The 26463-nt window shown below is 37.2% G+C and overlaps 1 protein-coding gene and 1 pseudogene across 1 annotated transcript in view; one reads left to right on the forward strand and one right to left on the reverse strand.

The window, feature by feature from the left end:
• GFPT1 (glutamine--fructose-6-phosphate transaminase 1) overlaps nucleotides 1–26463 on the reverse strand; it is a 60136-nt gene that overhangs the window by 5038 nt on the left and 28635 nt on the right. Inside the window, exons 9-14 of the mRNA XM_045827943.1 lie at nucleotides 25519–25624; nucleotides 23587–23750; nucleotides 22587–22682; nucleotides 16417–16514; nucleotides 9486–9606; nucleotides 8949–9106 (exon numbers count right to left, since the gene is read on the reverse strand). Of these exons, the coding sequence (XP_045683899.1) occupies nucleotides 8949–9106; nucleotides 9486–9606; nucleotides 16417–16514; nucleotides 22587–22682; nucleotides 23587–23750; nucleotides 25519–25624 (743 nt within the window). The remainder of the gene's footprint in view (nucleotides 1–8948; nucleotides 9107–9485; nucleotides 9607–16416; nucleotides 16515–22586; nucleotides 22683–23586; nucleotides 23751–25518; nucleotides 25625–26463) is intronic.
• LOC123812111 lies at nucleotides 5993–6480 on the forward strand (annotated as a pseudogene).

The following is a 26463-nucleotide window of genomic DNA, read 5'->3' on the forward strand; positions in this document are numbered from 1 at the left end:
AATCTTATTACAGGAATAATCACATTAACAACATGCTATTAATAACATTTGTGAATACTGCCTTCTAATATCAACAATATTTTTCTTTTCTATATTGTTTAGAAAATTAATTATTAGTAGGTATAATTGTATAAACTTGCTTTTATTCTTAATGAACATAATACTTTCCCAAGAAAGAATGCTCTCTTTCTTGTTTACTAGTGTATAAAATAACTTTAAGCAGTTTTTTCCATCTCTTTAGGCCTCAGATGGCCCACCTGTTAATTAATGGTACACAATACCTACAAGGTAATCATGGGAATTAAATGAGACAAGTATAAATCATTCGGTGTAATACCTGACATATAGGCTAAAAACAAACTTGTTATTGATGAAAGCTTGAACTAAAAGACTTACTTAATTTAAAAAATTTTCCTAAACAATAGACTTCTGAATATTTTAAACCTTGCATTCATAATGCCAGGACTATTTTTATTCCCATTAGCCATAGATGAATGTAAGATATGACTGCTTTGTTACATTCTTTGGAATATTGAAAATTACCCATTTATAGCAGTTGGTAGACCTGACAGTCCTACATTTGAGTGTGGAAAAACCAGGAGGAACAACAGGGGAGCGAGACAGACCATGCAACCCATTGTTTCAACATGAGAAAAGAAAGCCTCTGGCTGTAAAAACCCGTGGGGGCTGCAGCAGTAGGAGAAACTCTCAGCCTCACAGGAGAGCTCGTTGGGGAGACGCACAGGGTCCTAGAATGTACACAAACCCACCCACTTGGGAATCAGCACCACAGGGCCCAATGTGCTTATGGGTAGTGGGGAAAGTGACTGAAAGCCAGATGAGAGCTGAGCAAGCAGAACTGTTCTCTCTCCAACCCCTCCCCCACATACAGCCCCACAATGCAGCTACTTGGGGTGTCCTGCCCTGGAACCTAAGGCTCACCCCTTACAATGTAACAGCTAGGCCAAGACAAATAAATATGGCCTAAATGAAAGAATAGATCAAAGCTCCAAAAATAGAACTAAGCAATGAAGAGATAGCCAACTTACCAGATGCAGAGTTCAAAACACTGGTAATCAGGATGCTCAGAGAAATAGTTGACTATGGTCACAAAATAAAGGAAAAAGTGAAGGCTATCCAAAGTGAAATAAAGAAAAATGTACAGCCCTGGCTGGTGTATGGTGTGGCTCAGTGGACTGAGCTTGGGCTGTGAACCAAAGAATCACCGGTTTGATTCCCAGTCATGGCACACGCCTGGACTGCAGGTCAGGTCCCCAATAGGGGATGTGTGAGAGGCAACCACACACTGGTATTTCTCTCCCTCTCTTTCTCCTTCCCTTCCCCTCTCTCTAAAAATCCATAAATAAAATCTTTAAAACAATATATACAGGGAACCAACAGTGAAGGGAAAGAAACTGACACTCAAATCAATTGTGTGGACCAGAAGGAAGAAAGAAATATTCAACCAGAACAAAATGAAAAAACAAGAATTCAATAAAATGAAGAGAGGCTTAGCAACCTGTGGGGCAACTTCAAACATTCCAACATCTGAATCACAGAGGTCCCTGAAGGAGAAGGGGAAGAGCAAGAAATTGAAAACTTATTTGAAAACATAATGAAGGAGAACTTCCCCAATCTGGCAAAGGAAATAATTTCGACTTCTAGGAAGTCCAGAAAGCTCAGAGAGTCCCAAAGAAGTTGGACCCAAGAAAGCACACACCAAAGCAGATCATAATTAACTTACCCAAGATTAAAGATAAAGAGAGAATCTTAAAAAGAGCAAGAGAAAAGGAGAGAGTTACCAACAAAGAAGTGCCCACAAGACTATCAGCTGATTTCTCAAAAGAAACCTTGCAGGCAAGAAAGGACTGGCAAGTAGTATTCAAAATCATGAAAGGCAAGGACCTCTATCCAAGATTATTCTATCCAGCAAAGCTATCATTTAGAATGGAAGGGTAGATAAAGTTCTTCCCAGATAAGGTCAAGTGAAAGGAGTTCGTCATCACCAAGAGTTTATTATATGAAATGTTAAAGGGCCTTATCTAAGAGAAGGAAGATGATCAAAAATATGAACAGTAAAATGACAACAAACTCACAGCTATCAACAACCGAACCTAAAAAAAAACCAAAAAAACAAAAACAAACTAAGCAAACAACTAGAACAGGAACAGATTCACAGAAATGGAGATCACATGAAGAGTTATCAGCGGGGAGCGGGAGAATGGGGGAAAAGGTACAAGGAATAAGAAGCATAAATGGTAGGTACGAAATGGACAGGGGAGGTTAGGAATAGTATAGGAAATGGAGAAGCCAAAGAACTTGTACGTACGACCCACGGACATGAACTAAGGAGGCAGGGAGTGGAATGATGGTGGGAGGAGTGGTGCAGGGCAGAGGAGAATAAAGGGGAGGAAAAAAATGGGACAACTGTAATAGCATTATTAATAAAAACATATTTTAAAAAAACTAAGCAAACAACTAGAAAAGGAACAGAATCACATAAACAGAGATCACATGGAGGATTATCAGTGGGGAGGAGGACTGGGGAGAATGGGGGAAAAGGTACAGGGAATAAGAAGCATAAATGGTAGGTACGAAACGGACAGGGGAGGTTAGGAATAGTATAGGAAATGGAGAAGCCAAAGTATAACCCATGGACATGAACTAAGGTGGGGGGGCTATGCTGGTGGGAGCTGGAGTGCAGGGCAGAGGGGAATGAAGGGGAAAAAATGGGACAACTCTAAAAGCATAATCAATAAAATATACTTTAAAAAAAGAATAAAGAGAATTATCCTTTAAACAAATTTTTACCATTGACTGACGGTGGACTCTTACTAATACTTTATTATATATATATCATGAATCTAAAAAAATCAAGATTTTTATTCATGCTTGTTAGCCATTTTTTCTCTTTTAAAAATTAACTTTATTGTTTTCCCCTATTTTTCAACTTAAGCTTTTTTCTTAAGTTGGTCATTAGAAGGTCTTTACTGTTATGTTTCAAATAGTCATACCTTGGTACTTGTTGGTTTCAGAACTTGTCAAACCCTGTACTCATCACATTTTGATGAGAAAAAAAACGTGGCAAAGAGCACTCATGGCTTGCCGGGGACTCGTCGCACTTGCTAGAACTTGTATGAGCCACGACACCTCCCCACAAGAGAAGATACTTCATGGTTCAGTACTCGTCAGTTTCAGCACTTGTCACAAGTTCTGGAACAAATTAACGAGTACCAAGGTACCACTGTACTTTCTCCCAGTTTGATTTAACCTTTTATAATGATGTTTACTGACACAGAAGTTTTATTTCTTTAACTTTTATGTAGTACTTTTAAGCTTAGGCAGTTTTTCCATCCTAACATCAGTTAAGTATTATTAAATTTTCTTAATTCTGTTGTTTTCATTGTCCTTTTTTATTTAACTTTTCTTTACATTTTCCTTTTTAGTCCATTTGAAACTAATGTTAGTGTAAGGTGTTAATGTTTTTCTATTTTGTAAATACCCCATTTTCCCACCCTTTTTATAAATACGCATTTCACCCCACCTTTTCTCTACTGGTTTTGACTTTTCCTATAGTCTAAGTACTTTGATGTACAATACAACTCTTCACATCCCATCAGAGTACAACTCTTTGATGTACTAGAGTTATGTTGCAGGGCTATTGATTCTGTCTCTTTCTCTACAAAACAATCTTCACATCCAGAAGTATGGTATTCCATCAATTTGTGTTCCAGAATTTTAAAAATCTATAGAATTTTAAAATCTATAGTTAATATAGTCATTATCTATTCAATAAATATTTATGGAGCACCTTACACATTTCTTGTTAAAATTATTTTTTAAAGCTATTGAAAATAGAATCCCCCTCCAAACACACACATCTAATCTTTTCTAAGTAGCCACTGTCGGTTTATAGAGAAAATAGATATGTTTAATGTAAAACACCTTATATGAATTCTTATTCACTCTAAGAAGTCTTTTACTTGATATTCTTGAGCTCTACAGGTAGTCAATCATATCAACTACAAATAAGGAGAATTTTATTTCCTCCTTTCCCACTGTTTTACTTATCTTTTTTTAATTAAACTGAACAGAACTTCTAGAACTGGGATAGCAAATATGTTTTACAGAAAGCCAATCCTAACTCATCTGTAGTCACAGTGAAACATCATGTTGAAAAAGATTCTAAGGCCACATTTTTTTTTTTACTTCACAGTAATACAAATAAAATCTTAGGAAGGTTCCAGAAGATAGCTAAGACCCTTAAAATAAAGGCCCTGAAGCTTTCTGTTTTGTGCTTCCTTCATTAATTTTTCTCTATTTGATTCCTTTGCTTTATTGAGTTCCTTTTTCTAACTTTTGAGTTAAATACATACTTCATTTGTTTAAGATAAAACATTTAATGCTATGAATTTTCTTCGAATCATTAACTTGGCTACATAGTCTAAATTTTTACCCATACGATTCATTGTCATTATTTTTTCTAAATCTTTTTTAATAGTAGTTCTGGTATCTTTTTAACTCAATAGGTATTAGAGGAATGTTTTTATCAGGGATTTGAGGATTTCACTCAAAATTTATTATTAAATCACTAGGATTACAGTGGTATGGTCAGTTACAATGCTATGTGTAACTTTAACTTTAGGAAATTTATTTTGGGTTTTTTTGTGTGTGTGAGTGTCTATGTGTGCATTACAGCTGACTTTGTTACTCTTCTCTGGATAAGGAATCACTTCACTAGTGAACATTTTCCTATTGTAATGTGGAAAATAAGCCTCCTGTGTAATAAAATTACAGTCCGCTAATGCTCATTACCTTCTCACTAGTTAAATGAGCTTTCCCATCTCCTCTTACTGGGCCTTGCAGCTATCAGCTGCTCAGACATTCCTCCACAGATGGCCACCTGTCCCTGTGCTCCTAGGTGTTCCACTGGCACGCTGGCGTTTTCCCCCAGAGCACTGAAGTGGATTTGCAGCCCCTGCTCCAATCTGTATTCTAAATTCCAGTCCCTCCCAGTCTACTTCTTCCTACTCAAGCTCACTTTTCAATCAACCAATTAATCACAAAATATACTATTAGGACTCAGAGAGAAACCTAGTATCTCGGACCCCTGTTTCCAATCCAAACTGATCAGATAATGAGTATTCCAGTTTCTCTCAGCCGGAACTGAAAATGTTATTCTACAGAGTAACGTTTCACTGTTTGGATTTGAAACTTCTCAACACTAGTTTTCAACTACAAATATTAAACACAGTAACTTTAATGCACACGTTTTGCCACTGTATCCTTAACACAGCTTAATTTCATGCTGTTCATTTCATCAATAAATAACAGGAAACCAATTATGAGAAAAATAACTTATACCTCACATTTTTAATTTACTGAGGTTTGAAAGAATTTACCAGGAAAATGTTGACTCTGAACTTTTAAACTTGGTTTTACTTTTTATTCAGCTAAAAACAAAGTTATATTCATTTATTTTTAAAAAATCAAAAGTCAGTACTGTGGTGAAATTCTAAACACCTGCAATAACACACAAAAATTACTGAACCTGCACATTTATACCCATCTATTCCTTCAGATATATCAAATTGTCTATGGTTTGGTATTATGAGAAAGTTGGTAGTATCCCTCTAACCTGACAGTTTTCAGGCAATGTTGAGAACTACCAATCAAGATTATACAATTCTTGTGCTAGCTCCAACAAGAGGCCCAGAGATCAGGATCAATCATGAACTTCTCTGATCTCCCATTAACATATCAACTTATATTTGCCATTCAGAAATGGTCTGTGACTAAACATCCCAAAACTTTTCAAGACTCTAAGGCTGTTGAAAAAAAAACAAAATTACTCTAGAATCCAAGAAAAAGTAAAGTAAGACTAAATCAGCATACTTGCTAAAATTTTTAAGGGAGTCATTGTTTTAAAGATATTAAAATATATATTTATGTAAAAGGACTAGACCAGAGACGGAATTTGGAATTCGACGAGATGGCCGGGCTGCCCCACAGGATTATCAAGGAAACCCAGTGATTGCTGGCAGAACCAGTTCCCGGAATTCAAGCAGAACCAGATGAGAGCAACACCCATTATTTTCATATGGTCAATGCTGGCCCCCAGGATTCCCCCTTTGAGGGAAGGACTTTTAAACTTGAACTATTTCTTCCAAAAGAATACCTGAAAGTAGCACCTAAAGTATGTTCCATGACCAAAATTTACCATCCTAATGTAGACAAGTTGGGAAGAATATGTTTAGATATTTTGAAAGATAAGTGGTGCCCAGCACTGTAGATCCGCACAGTTCTACTACCGATCAAAGCTTTGTTAAGAGCTCCCGAAATCCAGATGATCCATTAGCAAATGATGTAGCACAGCAGTGGAAGACCAATGAAGCCCAAGCTACAGAAACAGCTAGAGCATGGACTAGGCTATATGCCATGAATACTATTTACATCGATCTGATCAACAAGTATGCATGATTTCTCCTGTTCTGCCAAGACTTCTTCCCTTTGTTTGCATTTAATGGACACAGTCTTAGAAATGGTACAGAATAAAAGCCCAACGTCTTCAGTCCTTTGGTGATTAAATGCACATTAGCAAATCTATGTCTTATCCCGATTCACTGTTATAAAGCATGAGCAGAGGCTAGAGGTATCATCTGGATTGTTGTGAAATGTTGAAAAGCAGTGGTCCCTCTCTGCTTTTATTCATTTCCCCCATCAAGATTTAAGTACCAAGCACTGTGAATGAAGGTAGTTGTCAGAGTTAGCTGCAGGGGTATGGGTGTTTTTCTTTATTTTATTTTTTCGACGGGGGGAGGTAATTTTAATTTTATGGCTCCTTTCCCCCTTTTTATGGTAATTTTAATTACATTCAAAAAGCAGCTAACCAGTTCTTTAGAATATGCTCTTTGGCTGAGTCTAACTTTATTTAGACACTGTAGATGGACAAGCTTGTTTGAACCAAAATGGGAACATTAAATAAATATTGTAGTCCTCACTAACACCATTGTGACTTTGCTGTCAAATGTAGAATCCTTCCTTGAAGAAAAAGCTTGTGACCATTTTGTATAGCTTGTCTGGAAACTTCCATAAATCCGATGTTTTAGTAAAGTATTTTTTTGTTATAAAAAAATGTACTTCTATAAAAGATACTGATTTTCTTATGCAAGATGTAACCATTGAGGAAAACTAGGTGAAGAGTACATGGACTTCTATATACTGTTTTTACAACATCCTATAAAGCTAGTGATTTCAAAATAGTTTTTTTAAAAAAGGACTTACAAAAAAACACTGATACAAATAGCAACATTAATAAATCTCAAAATCCTCATGTTAAGTTGAAGAAGCCAGACACAAAAAACATTATACAATTCCCTTTGTAAGAACTTTCTGGAAGACAGAAGGCAATAGTAGTCGCCTGAGGCTGAGGAGTAGAAGTGAGGATTGACTATAATGGGCACAAATAAACTTTTTCAAGTCCTGGATTGTGACAATAGTTAGCCAAATTTACTAAAACTATACACTTAAAAATTGGTGAGTGTTACTTATGGTATGAAAATTATACCTCAAAAAAGCTACAGAAAAAAGGTTAACAGTAAAATCTAGGTGACATATATTTGGATGTTAATGTAAAATTCTTTTAACTCTGCTGTGTGTTTGAAAATTACCATAATAAAATATTGAGCAAAATTAAAGTTTTCATAAATTACAGAATTAGAAATCAAAAAAGCTGTATTTTTTGTGACAACTCACAGTTCAAGAAAGATTTAATAAAAAGTCAGTCAATAGCATCCACTCAGCTGATGTATGTACATGTACCATGCTGAAGCCTTTGTTTGACAGTGTGTGGTGAATAAAGGGGCCCCGAGATTCCAATTCCCAACCAAAGCTGTCTTTTTGGACACTATTTCAAAAATCCACAAGTTCCTGTTAGGGAAGTTGGTTATTTATTCAGGCATAGACTGGAAACACAAACACAAACATCTTACATGTTTTAATCACCACATGAAGAAAATCCAGATTTCAGCTTTCTGTAAATTATAGTGTTGGCAGTATCAAAGTAACCAAGAAACAAAACTTCATCAGTTTTTACATAAGAATCACAAATTTTCCACAAAAAATTCTCCATGAGGTTCTTTAAAAGAGAAATATTTAAATATGGTTATGTGCATGTCAAGATCATCTTCCACATGCCTTTGATTAGAATCAAATCCACAAATACCTAAGTATTTTATCAGACAATCAACAAGAAATATTGAACTGAGGAAGAAAAATAGACAACTGAAACTTTTTAATCATAAAGAATAATACATGTGTGGAGAGAAAATATCTTTGTGCTTATACATTTTCTAAGATTCCTATACTTATTATTGTATTTATGCATATCCCAATTTTAAAGAGCAAAGTAGTCTCACTAGGCCTTAAAAAAATAAAGGTGCTTTCACAATATTCATTTTTATTTTCCTAGTTGCCAAATTCTATACCAAAGGTGTACTCCTCTTTACAAACTTTCAAAGGTAGTATGTGTAATATGGCATATTTATTAGAAACTATAAATATGTAAATAAAAATGTCAAAAACTGTTAGAATTAAACTGAATGTTTCTAATTTCAGTTTCTCTAACTCCCTAGTATACATAATAAAAGAAGGGAACATTATACTTACAACTGTACCTGGCAAGAGAAATATAAGTGATAAATGGGGAGAGCCAACAGGGACCTTTTCAAAATGGACTTATGTTAATACACATTTGCCTTTCAAATTTATAAAATGAGAGTGAGGGAAGGGACAACAAATGTTTTATCTATTCATGACCCTTAAGCCTTACAATATTTAGTAAACTATGAGTTCTGTAAGTGGCAACAAGTGAAATATAAGATACAGATTAGTCTGCTTCATCAACAGTATGATTAAATAATCACGTAAGAACTAAGTCAAGAATTTACCTTTGTGCTGGCCACACCAATCTCGGGCCCGGCATTAATGTGGACCCCACAGTCTGTCTCCCTTGATATGGAGCTGCCGACGGTGTTTGTGATCCCCACAGTTAAAGCTCCTCTCTCCTTACAGTAGCGAAGACCCATCAGGGTATCTGCTGTCTCACCTGTGTATACAGATGGGGTAACACATACAGGAGTTAATATATGCTGTTTCTTAGATGTAAAAATGAAAAACTAACTACACTTTCAACAAAATCATGTGTTTTAAATAAAATTTAAAACATGCACTTAAGAAAAACTAGCAAAACTTTAATAATAGGATCCTACTTTTTAGGATCTTCTTCCCTTGTCTTTGAAAATTCAGCTCTTTGGGTATAAAATGTGTTAATTTTACTAATTCATTAAGAATTACATAATATCAAAATAAATCTCCATTTGTCAAGTCATTTGCAATACCATTTTATCTTTAAATATCAATTTTTGCCAACATAATTATTAGAAAGAATGACTTCCCGTTTCTTTAAGTCTTTAAAATTAGCATACCTGACTGACTTATAAAAAAGCAAACGTCATCTCGAAAAACTGGTGTGTTTCTATCCAGGAAATCACTAGCTAGCTCCACCATAACAGGCAACTCAGTCAGCTCTTCGAGAACTTGACGTGTCTGTAAAAAAAAATTACTTGTTCAAACAACTTTACTTCACATATTCTTTTTCATGAGCCTTCTTTAGACTCAACATATAGTTTTTACTTTTTCTGATTATAAAAATGAAATGAAACATGTGCATTGTTAGAAATATAAACAATAAGATTAAGTATAAAAATAAAAATTCTACCACCCAGAAGACAAGCACTGTTAAAATTTTGGTTCAACTGGGAGAGGGAAAGGAGAGAGGGCAAGAGAGAGAAACAGCGAGGTAAGAGAGAAACACTGATTGGTTGCCTTCTGGTACGTGCCCTGACCTAGAATCAAACCCAATGACCTTTCAGTCCACAGGACAATGCTCCAACCAACTGAGCCATACTGGCCAGGACCCAATTCCTAACCTTTAAATGACAATTCATATAATACTAAGTTACTGAGAGATTTCAAATAAGATAACAGATATATAAACACCCAGTGTAAAATTAAACAGTTCAAAAATACTATGCATTTGTAAATAGTACCATTCCAAAAAAAGGCATTACTCTTTTAGAAATCTTGTTTTAAAAATCTCACTACTGTCCTGGCTGGCATAGCTCAGTGGATTGAGTGCGGGCTGCGAACCAAAGTGTCACAGGTTCGATTCCCAGCCAGGGTACATGTCTGGGTTGCAGGCCATAACCCCCAGCAACCGCACATTGATGTTTCTCTCTCTCTCTCCTTCCCTCTCTAAAAATAAATAAATAAAATCTTAAAAATATATATTAAAAAAAAAGAGTCCTGTTTCCTTTAAAAAAAAAATCTCACTACTTCCAAATTTTATAGTATGGAAGGTAAAGTAGGAGGTAGTATGCTTCTGGTCGAGGAGCACCTTAACATTCATTTTACTAAATTTCCATTTGAATTAAATTCCTTTTATTCTAAACATCAGAAAACTAAAAACAACAGAAAAATAAACTTTTAGGCAGCAAAAACTTTAGGCCCTTCAGTTACATACATTTAGTTGTTTAATAATAACTGTGTAGACCACCTGCTTCTTTAGGCAAGTGGCCCACTTATCTTTTGCTGCATCTCTGCATTATTCCACCTACAGAGCAATGAAGAACTGTGAAGTTTTCCTTGTTCATGTCCCTTTGACTTTCAGGCCACAAATGTCAATTGAACCATTTCGTTTTATCTATAGCTTTGGTTTGACACTTTTTTTTTAACTGTTGTTCAAGTACAGTTTTCTGTCATTTACTCCCATCCCAGCCCACCCACACAGCCCTCCCAACCTCCCTCACATTTCCACCACCACCCCCTAGTTTTTGTCCATGTGTCCTTTATACTTGTTCCTATAAACCCTTCCCCTTTTCCCCTGAAATTCCCTCCCCTCTCCCCTCTGGTCACTGTCAGCCTGTTCTCTATTTCAGTGTGGTTTGGCACTTTTTAAAAAATGTTATAAATCATATAATACAAAATTTTCAATAAAAAATATTCCTATTTTTAACTAACCTTTTCCATTGATACATTTTATTTACCAATTTTACATAAGTAAATTACTGACACTAAGGTGTTATATATTTTCCCTTAAACATAAATCAAATTTTCCTGCCCCAGTTTACAATATAAATGTTACACTAGAATTATATTCTTCAAAATTAAAAGAGAAAGATACAAATCTGGCAACTTACCAGATATTTAAAAATAATATACCTCAAAAAGTAATCTCAAGATATATCTGTGCCAATGAATGGCCTGTTCTTTCAGTGAAGGGAACTCTTTAGAAACAGAAGAATATGATGACATATTTCATCATAAGAGACTAATTTAATGTTAAATTCCATTGTATACCACAGGAAAAACCAAAAAGACAATCAATATTTTGAAAAGCAACCTATACTTAAGAGTGATTTTAGTTGACTGTTACTATGTCAGACACATAGTATATATTGGGTGGGTCAAAAAGTCCATTTAGTTCTTTCTGTAAAATAAAAAACACGTTTTTCATTTTCACCAATAACTTCATTGATTTAGATATTTTGAGGTTGGCTATCTCCTGCATGGTATAACGTTAATTAATTTCTCAGTTTGATCATTATCAACTTTAACTCGTCTACCCAACTGTGGAGCATTATCCAGCATGAAATCTGCAGCACGAAATTTTGCAAACCACATCTGACAAGTTGGAATGTCAGTCACAGCACCTTCTCCATACACTGCACAAATCTTTTTATGCATTTCAGTTGCATTTTTACCTTTCTTGAAATAATAAAGCATAATATGCTGAAAATGTTGCATATTTTCTTCCATCTTCAATATTAAAATGGCAACACAAAAATTCACCAATTTTGCAGTGTTTTTTTAATGTACCCTGATATGACAGCTGTCACAATACAATCTAACAAAATTGTTTCCAATGAAGTTAAAGACAACTAAGCACTACTACAGCCATCTTACAGAAAAAACAAATGAACTTTTTGGCCAACTCAATACTAAAAAGATATGCAAATGTGTCATTCACATTTGACCCACCAAAAAATAAAAAAAAGAAATCTACACAGAATTAAAGGCAATATTTTGTATGATAAATTATGAGATTTCTAATGCTTAACTATAATAGTCTCAGCATCCACAAAAACAAAAACAAACAACTTACATCTTGTCAAATTTCAGAATTAGAAAAGTCTAACATAACAGAGCATACAACTTCTATCCCAAAATTCAGGCTTAGTATTAGATATAACATTTAATCAAACTTATTTCTGAATAATGGGCTCATTTAGTAATAGACATAAACTACCACTAAATTAGCCAATTCCTTAATTTATACTGCTTTTAATTTACTGGGGTTTTTTTTGCCATGCTCAAAACAATCACTTTTTTACAACTTTTCTCTTCCATACTGCAGACTTCCCTTCCATACTGCAGACCACGTAATTTTGTATGTGGGGGAGGGACAGGGAAACAGGGGGGAAGGTAAGGACTTCAGAGAAAAGTCTGTTGAAATTTAAGGGTGGGTGACCAGTGTGTTTTACCCACTAAATGACTGACTCCCACAGTCATTTGTTATTTAGAGATAACAAATATTTATGCCCCAGCAAGTAAAAAATTTCTATGCCATGAACTTTGGGAATCATAGTGAAAGTAGCAATGTAAAGAGTATGTAAGGGCCTTCTGTACTTTTATGGAAGTTGACATCAGTAGCACATAGACTACACATGGATCTACTTTATTGGTCTAAAGGTCCGTACAAGGTCTGTCCAGAAAAAGTCCAACCATTGTTAATATAACGAGAATGGTTTGCATGGCATTAACATAACCTGGCAGTCAAGGGGAGTGGAATGCACTGTGCACTGGAATACATGTGCACTGGAATGCACATGCGTGAACAATGATGACTTCACTGTACTAGTCAGTGGGGGCCGTAGGTGCCACTGAGTCAGCATGTGTACTCTGTGGCTGTTGCATTTAAAATGGCTGAGAGAGGCTCTAGCCATGTAGTTCAGTTGGTTAGAACATCATCTGGATATGACAAGGTTGCCAGTTCAATTCCTAGCCAGGGCACATAACAAGAATCAATCAATGAATGCACAGATAAGTGGGACAATAAATTGATGTTTCACTTTCTCTCTCTCTAAAATCAATAAATAAAAACAAACAAATAAATACATTTTTGAAAAACAACTGAATGAGTAGAGCAATGAATAAGCATCAAATTTTGCATTAAGTTTGAACATTCCTCCATGGAAACTATTTGGATGATTAAGAAGGCTGCAGTTAGGGAACTGGTGATTTGCAGCTTCATCATGACAATGTACCCACTCATACATCATGTCTCGTGCAGAGTTTTTGGGCAAAACATCAAATCACCTAGTTGACTCAGCCCCACTATAGCCCAGATTTGGCACCCTGTGACTTCTGGCTTTACCAAGACTAAAATCACCTTTAAAAGAGAAGAGATTTCAGACCATCCATGAGATTCAGGAAAATACAACAGGGCAGCTGATAGCGACTGGGAGAACTGTGTGAGATCCCAAGATGCCTACTTTGAAGGAGACTAAGGCATCATTGTCCTATGTACAATGTTTCTTGTATCTTGTATCATCTTCAATAAGTGTCTCTATTTCCCATATTACATGGCAGGATACCTTCTGGACAGGCCTCATATTCCTGTTTCCACACTGACAACCAACACACTTCTTTGATACAGAATTCTAGCTTCCAAAATAACAATTTAAAGGAAAAAAAGCCTGACAAAAGGCAGATTTCCTTTCCCTGTAGAAATATGCCTGCCAAGTAGAATCCTATTGAGGTTCACACATGGTACCAGCCATCTGTCTGGGGCAAGTGAACAATGAGAGGCGAAACTGAATGACTGCTCTTATAGAAGCAGCCATCTGCTCTTATAGAAGCAGACCATGTGCACTAGACCACAAGTCCAAGACAAAGCAAAAAGTTTTCCTCTCTTTGTTTTTCACAAAATCTGTTGCAGGCATTCTACCTGTATATCTAAAGACTTTTCCAAAGCAGATCATTTTTAAGTATGTTTTATTGATCATGCTATTACAGTTGTCCCATTTTTTCCTCCCCCCTATTCCCCTCCACCCTGCACCCCTCTTCCAGCATCTCCCCACTTAGTTCATGACCATGGGTCATACATAGAAGTTCTTTGGCTTCTAAATTTCCTATACTATTCTTAACCACCCCTATTTATTTACTTTTAAAGATTTTATTTATTTATTTTTAGAGAGAGGGGAAAGGTGGGGGAAAGACCGAGAGAAACATCATTGTGTGGTTGCCTCTTGTGTGCCCCCTAATGGGGACATGGTCTACAACCCAGGCATGTGCCCTGACTGGGAATTGAACCTGTGACCCTTTGGTTCACAAGCTAGCACTCAATCCACTGAGCCACAAAAGCTAGGGTCCTGTCTATTTTGTACCTACTAGTTGTATTTCTTATTCCCTATACCTTTTCCCCATTCTCCTCCCTCCCTCTCCCTGCTGATAACACTCCATTTCTCTGATTCTGTTCCTGTTCTAGTTGTTTGCTTAGTTTTTCTTTTTTTAGGTTCAGTTGTCAGTTGTTTGAGTTTTTGCCATTTTACTCTTCATAGTTTTCGATCTTCTTTTTCTTAGACAAGTCCCTTTAACATTTCATATAATAAGGGCTTGGTGATGATGAACTCCTTTAACTTGACCTTATCTGGAAAGCACTTTATCTGCCCTTCCATTCTAAATGATAGCTTTGCTGGACAGAGTAATCTTGGATGTAGGTCCTTGCCTTTCATGACTTGGAATACTTCTTTCCAGTCCCTTCTTACCTACAGGGTTTCTCTTTTGAGAAATCAGGTGATAGCCTTATGGGCACTCCTTTATTGGTAACTGTCTACTTTTCTCTAGCTGCTTTTAAGATTCTCTCCTTATCTTTAATCTTGGGTAATTTAATTATGATGTGTCTTGGTGTATTCCTCCTTGGGTCCAACATCTTTGGGACTCTGAGCTTCCAGGACTTGCCTGTCTATTCCCTTCGTCAGATTGGGGAAGTTCTTTATTTTTTCAAATAAGTTTTCAATTTCTTGCTCTTTCTCTTCTCCTTCTGGCACCCTTATGATTCAGATGTTAGAACATTTAAAGTTGTCCCGGAGGTTCCTAAGCCTCTTTCTCAATTTTTTTAATTGTTTCTTCATTCTGTTCTGATTGAATGTTTATTTCTTCCTTCTGTTCCAAATCGTTAATTTTAGTCTCAGTTTCCTTCCCTTCACTGTTGGTTCCCTGTAGATTTTGCTTTATTTCACTTCATCATATAGGCTTCACTTCTTCCTTTATTTTGCAACCATACTCAACCATTTCTGTCAGCATCCTAATTACCAGTGTTTTGAACTCTGCATCTGATAGGTTGGCTATCTCTCCTTGTCACTTAGTTCTTTTTCTGGAATTTTGATCTGTTCTTTCATTTGGGCCGTATTTCTTTGTCTTGACCCACCTGTTATGTTGTGAGAGGTGGAGCCTTACATATTCGCCAGATGGGGCAACCCTAGGGGTGTGTTGTGGCACTGTATGTGTGGGAGGGGTCAGAGAGGGAACAATTCTGCTTGCTCGGCACTCACCCCACTTTCTATCACTTCCCCTATTACCCACAAGTAAATTGCACCTTTATGGTGCTGATTCCCAGGTGGGTGGCTTTGTGTACATTCTAGGATCCTATAGGCCCCTCCAGCAGACTCTCCTGTGAGACTGGGAGTTTCTCCTGCTGCCACGACCACCACAGGTTTTTTCAGCCAGGGGTTTTGAGGATTTCTCGCACTGGAACCCTGGGTTGCACAATCTATCACACTTCCCAGTTGTTCCTCCTGGTTTATCTACACACAAATGTGGGAATACCCTGTCTGCCAGTCACCACCTCACCCTCCTGGTCTGCCAGCTGCCACTCATCGTCTCCACCTAGCTGCCCATCTCCACCCCTCCTACCAGTCTGGATGAATGTTTCTTCTTTAACGCTTTAGTTGTTAGACTTCTATACAGTTTGATTTTCTGGCAGTTCTGGTTGTTTTTGTTTTTAAATTGGTTGTTATCATTCTTTTGGTTGTGCAAGGAAGTGAAGCATACCTACCTACGCCTCCATCTTGGCCAGAAGCTCTCTAAAGCAGATCTTCCATTAACACATAATTCTAAGCATCTATTAAAATTTCTCCCCTTAACCTTCTTAATTTTTGTCATGCAACATGAAAAGATAACGTGATGTTTTAACAAAAGATAGTTTTACATGGTATGTTACTGAAGGTATTACTTATCTGCAGATATTGTCTAATACCAAACATAACACAATTAAGATTTTAAGAAGACACTTACTGCTACACCAGCATGATAACTTGTTCCACAAGCAATGAGAATCAGACGCCGGCACCGCTGGATCTCTTTAATGTGATCCTTCAAACCTCCCAAATTCACTGAAATCAAAGTTCATGTATATAATTATTTAGGAAAGACCCATATGAAATAAGCAATCATTTTTTATAAGTGTCCACTACCAATATGAGAAGCAACAGAATTTTAAAGAATTCATATTCCTCTTAGGAGCACAGTTATCTATAGTTTGTTCATTTGCTTTTTTTCTTAGTTCTCTACAGTGTTGAAAAATAAGTAAGATACAATTTAACTGGTCTCCCCAGACTTGTAACTAACCTTACTCACCCCCTCCCACATGCCCACATAATTATAGTATTTATTATTCTTTAACTTGTTTGGTCATTTTTACATTCCTTTCTTTAGAATAAAAGTTATCGTACAGGCAAAACTACAGGGACACAGACAACAGGCAGTAAATGCTGATGTCTCGAGGTGGGAAGGGGCTGACTACAAAGGCATCATGGCATTAAGACTATATTGTGGAAGTTTGTTGAATATCACTGAATTATACATTAAGAACAGTAAATGTTATATCTAATTATATCTCAATAAGCCTTCTTAGGAAAAGAAAACTGTCTTAGTTATGTTCATTTGCCCTATGGTACCCAAAACAGTGCTCTGAATATAACATAAACCCACTCTCCTCTCCGTGTCTTCCATCTCATTCCCCTACCATGAAAGTCACCCTTGTTGCTCCTAACCTTCCTCCACATCCCACTCCACAAGCAAGTCCTGGGAGCTCTACCTTCTATGAGTACCTCTAATACCATTACCCTAGTCCAACATCTTTCCTCTGGATAACACATTCTAACTGTTCTCTCTTCTGTCTTCCACCTCCTACAGCCCGTTCTCCACACACAGCCAAAATGATCTTTTAGAGCAAGGGTGTCAAACTCATTTTCACCAAGGGTCACATCAGCCTCGCAGTTGCCTTCGAAGGGCCGAAATAATTTTAGGACTGTATAAATGTCACTACACCTTAACTGTTAAGGAGCTGAAATTACATTCAGCCCTTTGAAGGCAACAGCAAGGCTGATGTGGACTCCCGTGAAAATGAGTTTGACACCCCTGTTTTAGAGTGATTCTTTAAAAACATAAATCTGATCTGCAAACCCTCCTGATGAGTCTGTCCTCCTCCTTATTCTGTCTCTATAGCTATGTACATTTTCTTCTAAGGGTACTTTGTCTATGAACCCTTCTACACAGGCTAGTTTTCTACCTGTGAGAAAATTTCATTCAATCATTGAATTAGTATTTATTGAGCACCCATCAAGTGACTGTCTAATGCACTGTGTAGCTGCCAGACCTCTCTATTCAGACAGGTCGGAGTCCAGCTGAGGAGACAGCTGTGCGCACCCAGACAGCATCCTCCTGCATCCAACTCGCCGTCAGTCTGGCCTGTTTCATCCTTGCTCATCATCTCCCCACCCTTTTTTCTACCAGGGTATATGTTTTTGCTTTTTATACTTTTGAGTAATTTTATGTTCTTCATTTTATATATATTTCTTCATTTTAAAAATGAGTAAAGTAACATAAAACAACAACAAAAAAACTTCCCTAGCTGCCCAAACACTATCCAATCCTGTTATTGTGGATTTTAAGTCTCCGCATGCCCTGTCTCCTGCTTAACTCTCACCTAATCTCCCAGCACTTGCCCTCTTACCCAGGCTACATCAGCCAAATTGGCCTTCTGGCTGGCACCAAACCAAGCCTGTTCATGAACTTCTGCCTACAGTGTTCTTCCACAGACCTCAGAATATATTTAAAAGGTTTGGGAAGAAAGGAAAGTTGGGTCAGGGTTGTGCAAGGGCAAATCAGTTTGAAGATGACAGAGTGTAAAAGCAGACAGACTGTTGGTGAGTCTTGTATTTCAAATGATGATCAAGAATGACAGGGAGGTAAAGTGGTGAGATTAACTCATCACAAGTGTTTCCCCAAATTCCCTGTGCCTGAGGAATGTTTGAGGTAGCCCTGAAGGAGTTGCCAAAGGTCAAAATCGATGATGCTTTGGAGAGAAGCCTAAGTGTGGTAAGGCAGGCCCCAACTACTGGAAGCAGCAAGAATGCCTAGAGAACAGGGGCGGGGATGGAGCATACTGGGGAACACTAGTGAACTTAGGAGGCTGGTCTGGCTCCATAAATGACTAGTGATATGACCTTTGGCAAGGCACTGAAATTGACAGAGCCTCTATTTCCTTAACAACAACAACGACAATAACAACAACAAACAGCTATCCTGTTTACATTATAGAATTTTTATGAGAAACATGCTACTGATAAAAGTGATTTTAAAATCATGATTTCTCAAAGTTTGTCTCATTCTCTTCCCTTACAAAAATTTTTTTCTTGATCTTACTCCCATAAAGACTATAAATACTCTCCCATTTCTTCCAGCTCAACCATCTTTAATAACCCCCTCTCCCCACAAAGGCAGATACAGGTCCTGGTTTTGACTGTTCCTGTTTTGTCTCTCCTGGTCCCCACCTGCCTCCCCTTGTCCTTCCCTATCATTTCACCCCAGGTAGGATAAGATCCTAACTGGCAACTGCATCTCAGCCACTCGCTCCTCCAATGCACACTGGAGAGTAGTACCCAGTTCATCTCAGAAAAGCTATGTTCACCCCAGGCTCCTACGTCTCTCCTAAGTCTCCTAAAAGCTCTTCAATTTCTACAAAAGGAGGTACCCCCAACACATATCCCCACATACCACATTAGAATGCATTCTGGGCCCTCCTTGGCAGTCCCTCTCACCTTCTTTCCCAGACTGACTTACTGATATTTACTCCTCTTCAAGCACTAGATAGGGTAGACAAATGAGGCTACATATTATTCCACAAAGAGCTTTCTAAGAGTTTCCACTATATCTCTTAGCTAATACTATTCTATCCCATTTCAGTGGCTCCATCACATCTTCACCTATTCAAATTTTCCAAATCTCTTAAACTGACACCTGCCTACTTCACGAAGCCCTTCTGGCCCCAAAGCCCCTGCCTACAAATAGATTCACTGTCTACTTTCTCTAAATTCAACATTAATCTTTATTTTTTTAAACTTTTCTTTATTTTTGTTTAAGTACAGCTGTCTCCATTTTCTCCCCACTACTCCCCCACATTGGAGCCATCCCCACTTCCCACCCTTGATCCTACCCTCCTTCAGTGTTGTCCATGTGTCCTTTATACATGTTCCTGAAAACCTTTCCCACTTTTCCCCCATTACCCCCTCTCACCTCCCCTCTGGTTACTGTTACTGTTAGTTAGTTCTTAATTTCAGTGTCTCTGGTTATATTTCGCTTGCTTGTTTGTTTTGTTGATTAGGTTCCACTTATAGGTGAGATCATAATGGTATTTGTCTTTCACCACCTGGCTTATTTCACTTAGCATGCAGTGTGGAATTTCCTCAGAAAACTAAAAATGAAACTGCCTTTTGACCCAGCAATTTCACTGCTGGGATTATACCCTAAGAACCCTGAAACTCCAATTCAAAAGAACCTATGTACCCCAATGTTCATAGCAGCACAATTTACAATAGCCAAGTGCTGAAAGCAACCTAAGTGCCCATCAGGAAATGAATGGATCAAAAAACTATGGTACATTTACACAATGGAATTCTGTGCAGCAGAAAGAAAGAAGGAGCTCCTACCCTTTGCGACAGCATGGATGGAACTGGAGAGAATTATGCTAAGTGAAATAAATTCAACATTAATCTTTAAATATTTCAACATTAAACTGTTTCTAATGCCATTTATCACATTTTACCTTTCCTTTAAATAATTAATTATATATTCATCCCCCTTCTGGATTATAAGAACCTCATGGAGAAGACTACATCAAAGATAATTCTCTATAGTCCCTAATATGTTCAGCATGGTGCTCTGCACATAGATGTGAATTCAATTCATAATTCAGCCTCCAACAAATCTCTCCTGCTGAGAAAGAATCTGATACTGCTCAGAAAAGAAAAAGATATAAAGACAGCCTTTCTTCAGAGAAATCATTCCCTAGCAATTAATAGGACTTGATATGAAGGAAACACTGTTGTACATATAATACGCAAATTCAGAGAAAAAGATCTTTGCATGCCTGCTCTCATTTTTCAAAAACTAATTTCCTAATACTGAGAAGCTCAGTCCAAAGCTTGTTTGTTAAACGTGTCATGATGAATAAGTAGTGTTCCAAAAACCTAACTTAGCAATAAACAGTTTATGGATATCTTATGACCACAGACTATGGATCTTTAAACTCATCTCAGTAAGGTGCCCAAGTCCTGTAGCACAAGATCTGGAGAGAATTTCCAGAAATAAGAGCAGGGCTGCACTTTCACCTCTATTTGATAAAAGCAAGAAAGTACAGACTATCCCATGAGGCATCAGACAAACACCTGGAAAAACCTCTGGGGAAGTTTGGACCTTTACTCATTTATAAATTGAGAGAGAAACCCAGGTAAGAAGATACACATAAGTTTGCCAGCAAGGGGACCAATCTCATTCTTATAATTCTCAGTGCCTGGGACTGCCCCTAGAATACAGCAGATACCCAACAAAGGTTTGTTGAATTGAAAAGAAATTATATGTTTTTAATGGTTTTTAGCCCCAAGAAAATCACCCTAATACCCCCATAACGGACAATAATTTTCAAATGTGACCTTCTAGCCATTTTTTAATATTTTTATAACCATTTTATTGAGATATGTCACATGCCATAAAATTCACCCTTTTGAGGTACACTGTGGTTTTCAGTACATTCAGAGTTGTGCAACTGTCACCACTATCTAATTTTCATCATCACCCCCCCCTCCCAAAAACCAAAATCATTAGTAGTCACTCTCCATTCCCCTCTTCCCTCAGCTTCCCAGCAACGATTTTTTCTTAATCATAGTAATAAATAAATGTTGGGATCTGTCCTGCCTGGTTTCAAAAGCTATAACCTCACCAATAGGTGAAAAAGCCCCACAGCTAGGGGACCTTGGAACCATAAGCCACTAAGGAGACAAAATTTATCCTCCCAGCAGAGGCACAGCCTCTGCCCCCTTTACTTCACCCTGCTTGGCCTCTGGAGGATGCTTGGGTAGTCAATGTCGAGTAAGATTCCTTAAGGAAGGAACAACCTAAGGCAGGCACAGTCACAAAGGGGCCACCAGGGAAGGGTTTAGGGGATTATGGAGGAGGGACAAAAGACCCTCACCCCTCGGCTTTGCCATAGCCTGAGTCTTCATTCTATCTGTAAGAAGTCTTATAATCTCTCGGCTGCTTTGTTTCCCCTGCCTGACTCAAGCCGGAAAACTTGCTGGAGGGTGGTACAGCCCTGTGCCTGAATGGGTGGTTCCCGAGGGGCAATCAGGCCTGAGAAAGAATACATTAAATCCTGCGAAACCTGCTTAAGAATGCCCTTGATTTACATGTTAAGGGTCCAAACACAAAATGAGTTTCTTCCCAGCTTTTATGGCCCATTGGCATCACTCTGTCTACCAGAACCTGACTCAAAAGGACCCCTGTGATGCTAGAATGTTATCTGTTAATCTTATCTCCTTTCTTTGAACACTACTGTCTGCCATTGATTGATGAGCCTTACATGCAAGCTCTGTATATCTATGCCAACTAAACTCAATAAAAGCCCGTTAAGAAAGAGGCTTGAGGCCCTTCTCCTCTGAGAGATTGGCCAGCCTTTTTTCCCTAAGCAGATCACATCTTGGTAGATTTATTTTACTTCTAGGTGGCTGGGAGAGCTCTGCTGGTCAGAGTTCACACACAAATAAATAACATAAAACTTACCATTTTAGCTATTTTAAAGTGTACAGTTCAGTGGCATTATATATATTCACACTGTTGAGCAACCATCACCACCATCCATCTCCAGAACTTTTCCATTATCCCAGACTGAAACTTTGTGCTCCCCATTCCTCCTCTCTCCCTAGCGCCTGGTAACTACTACTCTACCTCCTGTCTCTAAGATTACGACTATTCTAGGTACACCTCATATCAGTGGAATAATATACTGAAGGACTTTTAAAAGATGAAGCTGTATATTCTATAAGGCTATAGGTCAGTGAACTTCCAGGCTATCAATGCCAACACCCACAGGAGACTTTGAAACAATAAAATAGTTCATATGTAATTACCAGTATAGTCATCAAAGTTGACTCTTCCTCTCATTGTGTTCACAACTGACTCTGGCTGCTCGAAAATTTCTTTCTGCATAAATGAACTGAAATTGCCTAAAGGAATATAAAGTATATCAGTAAAACAAAAATTAACAAGCTGAAGAATAACAAATTTGTACAATGCTTTACATCTATCTCCATGAAATGAAACAAAAAGTCATGCAATAGAGGACAATGTTCACATGTCACATTTTACCCTATGTGAAGAAAAATGAGTAAAAAGGAAAAATCATGTAAAATATGCAGTTACAGAAAAACAGTGGAGCTGGACAAGGTCAAGTTTTGGATTCAGAACTACGTTCAAGTCAAGGTTCTATCCTTATTAGCTAAGTGGCTCTGGGGAAATAGCTTAATCTATAAAATAATAACAGCAGCCACCTCACAGCATTGTACTGTGAATGTGTGTATACAGACCTGACATACAGTAGTTACATAGTAAGTTAGTTTTTATTCCCACCAAAACTCCACCAGAAAAGAGAATGAAAACTGTAATTACAATAACTGTAAAAGATAAGAGTGGTAAACACTACTTAGAGCTCACTGTGTCAGGCACTCTTCTAAGGGCTTTACATAGATGAGCTCTCTCAATTCTCAAACAACCATAATGAGGTACATCCTATTATTCCCATTTTACATATGGCAAAACTGAAGCACAGAGAGAATAAGAGAGGAACAAAAACAGAACACAAACTATGTTTATGAAGTATCTTTAAAAATCAAGTACTATTTAATGACTCTCTTTAAAGTTAGAAAAAAAAACACGAATTAGTCTGAAGAGCTATGGTAAAACTAGCAGAAAATTTCTTCAATGAATCATCCTTTTTCCTGGGATTATCCTTCACTAATCACATGGAAGATTTCACTCAGCACTGTGTTATCAGACTCCTGCACTAAGACAGAAGTAGAATGTGCCTTTCCCATTAGGGACACCCAGCTATAACATAACAAAAACTTTCACCCTTCATGATCTGCTGGAGTTCCATCTGGAGGGTTTGCACAGCTCTTCCAGGGTGATCGCCTGCAGTTCGTTTAATTCGATGGATAGAAAGACGGCCATCCACCACTGCTGCTACATCATCGTCTTCGAGAAAGATGACGCGATTGGTGTGTTCTATCACAGCACTATAAAACGTTGAAAGATTGCAATCAATATTCAAGGATGATTATTACAAATACAACTATCATTAGGACACAAAAACCAAATTTAAATACAAACTCTATCATCCTACAGTATCTCTGATAGCTTTCCAGTTATCAATGCCACTCCCGACTGGGGAGTAAGGGTGAAGGGTAGTCACTGCCGGCAATGAATAAAAGGATCTCCATGCAGCAACCTAAACCACATTAGATCTGAAAGAAAGCATGTTTGTTTCTTCCTCATTCTATCTCCAAGTACTTCAATTTTAATTTCCAAACATTTCTCAAAGCTTCAATGTCCACCCTCACAAACCAGTTCAAGCTATCATCAGCTTTTTGCTAAACTAGCACAGAAACCTCCCAACTTGTCCACCCACATTCCCTCTAATCTCCCTCCATCCATCCTCCATTTTTCTGCCAAAATGTATATCAAAAAGCAACTCTAATCAGGGTATCTCCTCACCCAGCAACCCACATGAAGGCTTCCCTTTGGCTCTTAGGAAAACAACCAAACACACAACCATTACCCCTATTCTCCTTCCCTAGCCTCATCTCCCACCAAACTTCCTCTCTTTATTCCAGCCACACTCCCACCCATCCCAAACTCTCATAGGCTGATCAATCTGCAGAGAATCAATGTTCTTTCCTCAACCTCTTCACCTAATTAACTCTCAATATCTCCTGAACTCTAATTTCAAGCATCATTCCCTTAAATTAATCCACAGGAAGGTAAATCATGCTTTAATAATCATTCTGTAGCTCTCGTCACAGCTAAAATTCTACATTTGCGTGACTATTGATTAAAATTTGTCTCCTCCATTAAGAAAGATGTCTTTAATGACATGAAATTTTCTTTTTACTCACCGTTAGCTCCTAAGCCCAGCACATGCTTTGCTAGTGTTCAGTATAAAAATGTATGAGTGAATGAAAAAAGGCTAAGATGTTTCTGCAATTTCCAGTTTATTTAAGCCATAACTGTCAACTCTGTAACAACCCTACTTAATGACAGCAATGCCACATCTTAGCAGTAACTACACACCTGTGAAAACTAGAACACACTGAAGCTTGTTTCCCACTGAGATAATACATTCCCTGCAGTCCCAAACTGCATCATTTTTTCCCTTTCAGATCTCCTTACTTACAGGCACCCTGAATGACTCAAATACTTATTAGCAATTTGAATGATTCCATTTTATCCCCACTATTATTAGTATTTCATTTATAAATGCATCTAAACATCCCCCTGCATTTTTCTCTCAAAACCTCTCAGTCTAGTACTATTTCCTTTGTAAAAGTGGTTACGCTGACAATTAACTTCTGCATTGAAAAAATCAGTGTCTACATTATTTGAAAAGTACAATGGTTTAGCAACTATACTAATTGGTGGGATACTAAACTATATATAACTGATGGGACACTGAACTATTCAAATCTCTGAACTAAAATTTCTCCTCCCTCTAAAATGTGGATAAGGCTCCTAAGAGGAGAGGGGAAAAATGCAAGAGCTCAGAGTAAATACACTATAACAAGTCTCAACTACTACTATCTGTTCTTTGTAAACTGGCCTATATGCTCTGAATTGACAGAAAAAGTGTTCTTAGAACCCATCTCCAGAAAAAGGTCACCTTCACTTCCTTAATGAACAAAGTTCTCTTATACAATAGGACCAGAATTATACAAAATGACTTCTTGGTTTCCTGCAGCCTGACAAGTTTTACTAAAAATTCTCTTTGAATCAGCTAAGGAAGCTCACCTTGCATCAGAAGCAAAGTAATACTCCACTGCTTTTTCTTCAACAGGGAAAAGGCAAGTTGTGCTGTCCACACGCGAGAGATTGCAGCTTCCTTTCTTATCTTTGCCTTGAACACAGAGTTTACAGAGTGGGCAGACACAGAGAAAACCATGGCAATTATGTAAATATACATAATTTTATACAAAATCAAAAAATACCATAGCAACACAAAATAATTTCAGCAACCTTTAAATGCTAAGAAAAAGGTAGATTACCTGATTTCCATGCAATAAGCCAACAAGAACAGACAAAAAGCGTAGAGTCAAATAGCAACTATCAAAGGGAGAATGGCAGATAATGGTGCTACATTATAAATATATTTAATATAATATTTTTCCAGGTAAAAGGCAAATTAATTCAATAACATCACTCTTTTTAAATAAAATTTATATATAGTCTAATCTTAATGGAATACATATAAGTTTGTATACCTAAACTCATAAAATTACATTTAAAATATCAAAATTGTATACTGAAAAATAAAATGAAGACCAGTAGATAGTAATTTTTACCATCTAATAACAAAATTTCTCTAGATTTTAATAGTTAAGCAGCATAACAAATCAACTAACTATAATTTTTTTCTTTTTATTAAATTTATTGGGGTAAAACTCCACCAACTGTAATTTTTTTTCTTTTTATTAAATTTATTGGGGTGAAACTCATTAACAGAATTATACAGGTTTCAGGTACACAATTGTGCAACACAACATCTGTACACTGTGTTGTGTGTTCACCACCTCAAGACACTAATTGTAATTTAAAAACAAAACAAAGATACTTATAACTTTCCACCATGATATATCTATCCTATGTGGCAACAATTAATACAGAGTGAAAATATTATAATATAAACCCAGATTCTCTTCTTTCTTAGAGTTGAGTTCCTGAGATTTCTTTTAAGTT

Source organism: Phyllostomus hastatus, unplaced genomic scaffold (assembly GCF_019186645.2).
Source record: "Phyllostomus hastatus isolate PE091 unplaced genomic scaffold, TTU_PhHast_1.1 phas_scaffold_78, whole genome shotgun sequence".
Lineage (NCBI taxonomy): Eukaryota > Metazoa > Chordata > Mammalia > Chiroptera > Phyllostomidae > Phyllostomus > Phyllostomus hastatus.